This window comes from Poecilia formosa, unplaced genomic scaffold, assembly GCF_000485575.1.
Source record: "Poecilia formosa unplaced genomic scaffold, Poecilia_formosa-5.1.2 Scaffold159, whole genome shotgun sequence".
NCBI lineage: Eukaryota > Metazoa > Chordata > Actinopteri > Cyprinodontiformes > Poeciliidae > Poecilia > Poecilia formosa.
This window is the reverse complement of record NW_006800098.1, coordinates 2,489-8,091: the sequence shown is the minus strand read 5'-3', so window position 1 is coordinate 8,091 and position 5,603 is coordinate 2,489. Positions and strand designations below refer to the sequence as shown.

Below are 5,603 nucleotides of genomic sequence, written 5' to 3'. Positions count from 1 at the left end.
GCAATGAATCTAAAATATATGACAGTTTAATTGTTAACATTACATTATGGAAAATAATAAACTTTATCACAATATGCAAAATTTTTTTGAGAAGGACCTGTATTTTAATCTTAAGTATTAAAATGTTTTGGGGGGTTTTTTAATGGCATTTGTTCCTCCAAGGTGGTGGTCGTTCAGGCCATCAGTGCCCTGTGTCAGAAGTATCCCAGGAAGCACAGCGTCATGATGAACTTCTTGTCCAACATGCTGAGAGACGACGTAAGTTTCTACAGCTTTGACATTTGGTTTTATGATTCTGATTATTGTAGCAGTGTGGGCCTCTTCTCACACGTATTGATCGCTACTGTCGCTGCAGGGCGGCTTCGAGTACAAGCGAGCTATCGTGGACTGCATCATCAGCATCATCGAGGAGAACCCCGAGAGCAAAGAGACAGGCTTGGCCCATCTGTGTGAGTTCATCGAGGACTGCGAGCACACAGTGCTGGCCACCAAGATCCTGCACCTGCTGGGCAAAGAGGGGCCGCGGACCCCGCAGCCCTCCAAGTACATCCGCTTCATCTTCAACCGGGTGGTGCTGGAGAGCGAGGCGGTTCGTGCAGGTGAGACGGCGTAAAGATCGGCGGCCTAGTAATCTGGTCTAGTAATCTGATTACCTCCAACTGGCCATTTGTATTTGTCTGCTTTCAGCTGCTGTGAGCGCTTTAGCTAAATTCGGAGCTCAGAATGATGATCTGCTGCCGAGCGTCCTGGTTCTCATGCAGAGGTGAGGCCTTGTTTTTTTTTTCTTTCCTTTCACACAAGTGCATATTTGTTGGAAACTCAAAGATTCTATTGAACTGTGAATGAACTTTGTTTAATGAAGCCTCAAAAATGGATGAAATCAGCAATTATAAAACCAGTTTGCTTAATTTACGTTTTCCTTATTTCATAAACTAATGGAGGTGTTTTGTTTTAGAAAAGACAGCTCATGCTGATTTATTTGCTAATCAGCATGACAAAACAGACTGCAAATATGTCCAGTCATGTCGAATGCCTTGTAATAATATGATCTGTTCTCACAGGTGTATGATGGACAGCGATGACGAGGTCAGAGACAGAGCTACTTTCTACATGAACGTGCTGCAGCAGAAGCAGAAAGCTCTGAATGCTGCATATATATTTAATGGTAAATGTCGCCATTTATGAGGCGTACAAGATAAACTCTACTGGAAATCGGAACGTCAGGTGTTGACGTGTCCTCCTTGTGTCTCAGGTCTGTCCGTGTCCATTCCCGGCCTGGAGAAGTCCCTCCACCAGTACACCCTGGAGCCCTCGGAGAAGCCTTTCGACATGAAGTCTGTACCTCTGGCCACCACTCCAATCACGGAGCAGAAATTGGGTACGACCACATTGTTTTCTTCAGATTAAATTACTGAATATTGCTGTGCACAAAATAAATTGAGTTTGTCTGGTTTCTTCTAGAAATTGCTCCTGTTGCTACAAGCAAACTGCCAGAGAAGTTGGCCCCATCACGGCAAGACATCTACCAAGGTAAGTAAGACAGATGGAGCCGCTTCAGTTATTGCTTTTTATTGGATAATTGATCAAAACGTCCACCTTAACGTTCACTTATTACATTTTTTTTTCTTCCCCTTCTTGCAGAACAACTTGCCTCCATCCCAGAATTCCAGGCTCTCGGCCCGTTATTCAAGTCGTCAGAGCCGGTACAGCTGACCGAGGCCGAGACTGAATACGTTGTTCGCTGCATCAAGCACACATTCGCCCGACACATGGTGTTCCAGTTCGACTGCACCAACACGCTGAACGACCAGCTGCTCCAAAAGGTTCGTTAAAAAATGGTCGGTAGTCCTGCTCCCTGCCAGAGACCGGAACGTTTTTTTTCCAACGTCTGGTTCATTGGTGGATGGAATCTTATTGAGAGCAAGTTATTATGCGACGAGGCTGAACTGTCGTCTGTTGCAGGTGGTAGTACAGATGGAGCCATCAGAAGCCTACGAGGTAGCGCACTACATCCCAGCCCCCAGCCTCCCCTACAGCCAGCCGGGCTCCTCCTACACTTTGGTGCGGCTGCCTGACGACGACCCCACTGCAGGTAGGACCGTTTACTGGGACCGCTCGTGGTTTCCTTCACAGCCTGGAAAAGTCTAGAATTTATATCAAATCACAGTATCCATCGTAAGGGAACTGTTTGGGTGCAGTAGTTGATACTTCACGTAACAAATTTCTCAAACTTGTAAAATGTGTGGAAAAACCTGGGTTTATTGGTGCAAATCATAAGGTTTACTCATGTACGTGTCAGTGTCTGAATCCTGCAGTGTAGAGGCACTCTGGTCTATCTAAATGCTTCAATCTCAGTTTATTCTCACATTGTTTTTACTAGATGAAGTACATTATAGCAGTAGAGATCATGATGCATCCCCTCCTCCAACCTGGCACCCACCCACTGTAGCATTTTGTTGTCCCTCATTGATGTCTAATAGAGCAACTTTGTCATTGTTTTTTTTTGCAAATGTGTTGCTTGCTCCAATTATCTAGTTCAAAGCACAGCATCCAGTTACAGATGGTGCCATATCAACATTCATATTCCTTTCCTTTAATTTAGCAGCCTCGCTACCATCTTTATGGCCTAGTTTGTACAACTTCAACAACTATAGAAAAAGATTAAGAACTATATCAATTTGAATCAGCAAAACCTAAGAATGTGTTAGGAACCCTGAGTTTTAATGGTTTAGAGTTCAACCGCAAGTTTCCGTCTGCTTGCAGTGTCCTGCACATTCAGCTGCACGATGAAGTACCTGGTGAGGGACTGCGACCCCAACACAGGAGAGCCTGATGACGACGGCTATGACGATGAATATGTGGTATGTGGAGCTGAAGTTGGAGCTGGTAAAAAGGCTTCATCTGCCTGAACCTGAGGTTTGAATTGGAATTCTCATTTGTTCAGCTGGAGGACCTGGAGGTGACCGTCGCAGATCACATACAGAAAGTCCTGAAACCAAACTTTGGCGCAGCGTGGGAGGAAGTGGGAGACGAAAATGAGAAGGAGGAGACGTTTGCCCTGGCGTCTGTGCGAACACTAGATGGTACGCAGTTTGATAATTTTAGGAAAGCTGACGCTTGTGCACACTAAGGTGTGCTTTAATCACACATTAAGTGATGCCTGGTGGTTTTGTATCATTCACAGAGGCTGTGGGTAACATCATCAGCTTCCTGGGAATGCAGCCCTGCGAACGCTCCGACAAAGTTCCTGAAAACAAGAACTCTCATGTTCTCTTTCTCGCTGGTGAGTCAGATTCCTGGATGAAAGTTTGTTAGAGAACGATTTGCTGAAATGAAGACGCCAGAATACATCACATATCATCTTTCAGACTCGGAACAATTTCAAGTTCTCCCGTTTCTTATGGTGACCTCATTCTTCCCGCCTTCTCTGCCCAGGTGTGTTCCGAGGAGGCCACGACGTCCTGGTTCGGGCCCGTCTGGCGCTGGCTGATGGGGTCACCATGCAAGTGACGGTTCGTAGCACAGAGGAGACCGTCGTTGATGTGATCCTTGCTTCTGTAGGTTAGAACTACAAATGTGCCAACCAACGACACAAAGCATGCAGCAGCCCTTATCCATTGCTTCCTCAGTCCGGAAGCTTAACTCGTTATTGTGATTACTGGTATAAATGTTTTATATCTTCTGCATAAACTTAAACTTTTCTGTTTTTCCATCTTTTTGTTTCAACTTCACAATAAAGTTGGTCAAAATGCAACTTGGAGCTTTTCTTTTTTTAAGAAAATTTATATTTTTGAAGAATGTAGAAAATTATATCAAAAGTAATTGACAATGCAAGAATAGTGTCCAACAGGGTAACACTTTATTTGAAGGGGGGTGAATAAGACTGTTATGACAATTTGACATTAACCAAGAAATCATTACTGATTGCACTTTAAAAATTAAGTAACTTTATATTATTAAAGGTAAAGTTTAAACAGTAATGATTTCTTAGTTAATGTCAAGTTGTCATAACAGACATTTTGAACAATGTCAATTTACCAAATGTTGCTTTATGACAACAGTCATAAATATTCATGAAGGGTTAGTCATGTTTTTGAAAGTGTCATGTCAGTCTTATTCAACCCCCTTCAAATAAAGTGTTACCGTTCAACAGATATGCTCTCTATGACAGTAATTTATCGCATAGGGTTTAAAAATAATGATTTGCTTTCCTCAGAGTTAACTTCATCTTTTAAGTTAGTCAACATTCTTAATTGGTAGTTAGAAATAATTTTAAAGTTATTTTTTCATCTGATTTTCATACCTGACAGCAGGCATGTGTTTGCGATCTGGTTAGAAAGAGTGAATGAAATTGAAGTAAGCCTTTAGGAAACCGGTGGGATCCTCCAGCTGTGGGTAGTGACTGATGTGGTCGTCCAGAATGGTGACTGTTGACCTTTTCACCAAATGCCTGAGAATAAAACACAGTTAAAGTGCAATTTAATTTAACTGCATAAAATATTCTAACAAATTACTTGTTACCACCTGAGAATGTTTTTCTTAAACATCACTCTTGCAAAACAATGTGTATAGAGGTAAAGGCATGATCACTCACATATAAAGACGGATGAACTGTGGATGGGGGTTTACAGGGTCCAGGGGTCCGTAGATCATGTGCACTGAAACACAACGGGGGAGGGGAGGGTCATTGTGGAGATGAACGAGGGTCTTAAAAATCACATGCTTTTTAACAAAGGGTTTGCTCCACCCTAGCGCCACTTACGTGGAGCGTGCGTGGATGTGAGTGCTCCCACCCATCGATCTCTATGTTGAAATCTCTGATTGATGTACTGGAGAATACTGAGAAGAGAGAAGCCCAACATTCAGTCAAACTGAATGTCGGTGAACCGGAAGCAATGAGCACATAAGCGCATCTTCACCTGTCCAAAACCAAGTTTCCGTCATTGTAGCGTAAACTTGTCCACATGTCCCAGAACTCTGCGTCTGTGGGCTGAGTGTAGGGACCGAATACTTCTCCAACGCTACCAATCAAGGAGAAAATGTGAAGAAAGTCTCTCTTTTTTTTGCCATATTTTAAAACACTCTGGTCCTCTTACCCCTTCTGGAAGATCAAAAAGTTGGTGAGGCGTGTCAGAAATGTTGCCAGAATACTTGAATCCTTCAACAGCTTATGGGAACAAATTAAAGACAGGTCAGCAAAAAATGAAAAATGTCCATCCCTTTTCTTTTCCCCATTACTAATTTGAAACAATAGAATGTTATACTTGACATGACCTGAGAAGTAGGAAGAAGACAGATTCACTCACCGTCTGAAGCAACCGTGGGTGGTGCGTTTCTGGAAATATTCCTGATGGAAATCAAACTGTCAGAACTATCCGTGTTTTTTTTTTTACATAAAAAAAATCAGGTAAGTTCAAAAGCACATTTCAATCAAACTTTTTTGTCCATTTTGAATGTCATACTACATTAAGAGTAATTTTTGCTAATTTTTTACATCATACTATACTATGAGATATTTTTGCCAATTTTTTACATCATACTATACTATGAGATATTTTTGCCAATTTTTTGAGTCACACTATACTATGAGATATTTTTGCCAA

The 5,603-nt window shown here is 42.3% G+C and overlaps 2 protein-coding genes across 2 annotated transcripts in view; one reads left to right on the top strand and one right to left on the bottom strand.

Annotated features, from left to right (window-relative positions):
* The window catches only part of copg2 (COPI coat complex subunit gamma 2), a 15,828-nt gene extending 12,074 nt beyond the window's left edge, over positions 1 to 3,754 (top strand). The window contains exons 13-24 of the mRNA XM_007564406.2: positions 163 to 258; positions 356 to 599; positions 688 to 763; positions 1,062 to 1,165; positions 1,253 to 1,378; positions 1,462 to 1,530; positions 1,642 to 1,823; positions 1,963 to 2,092; positions 2,764 to 2,861; positions 2,945 to 3,083; positions 3,185 to 3,283; positions 3,436 to 3,754. Coding sequence (XP_007564468.1) covers positions 163 to 258; positions 356 to 599; positions 688 to 763; positions 1,062 to 1,165; positions 1,253 to 1,378; positions 1,462 to 1,530; positions 1,642 to 1,823; positions 1,963 to 2,092; positions 2,764 to 2,861; positions 2,945 to 3,083; positions 3,185 to 3,283; positions 3,436 to 3,566 — 1,494 coding nt within the window. The 3' untranslated portion in view covers positions 3,567 to 3,754. The remainder of the gene's footprint in view (positions 1 to 162; positions 259 to 355; positions 600 to 687; positions 764 to 1,061; positions 1,166 to 1,252; positions 1,379 to 1,461; positions 1,531 to 1,641; positions 1,824 to 1,962; positions 2,093 to 2,763; positions 2,862 to 2,944; positions 3,084 to 3,184; positions 3,284 to 3,435) is intronic.
* A 459-nt stretch (positions 3,755 to 4,213) lies between these two features.
* mest (mesoderm specific transcript) lies at positions 4,214 to 5,347 on the bottom strand (the record flags this gene model as incomplete). The annotated part of the gene is made up of 6 exons (XM_016677585.1): positions 4,214 to 4,450; positions 4,595 to 4,658; positions 4,763 to 4,839; positions 4,920 to 5,021; positions 5,097 to 5,167; positions 5,307 to 5,347. Coding segments are annotated over 6 exons (473 nt in total), but the record flags the coding sequence as incomplete, so codon positions are not given.
* Positions 5,348 to 5,603: the final 256 nt, after the last annotated feature.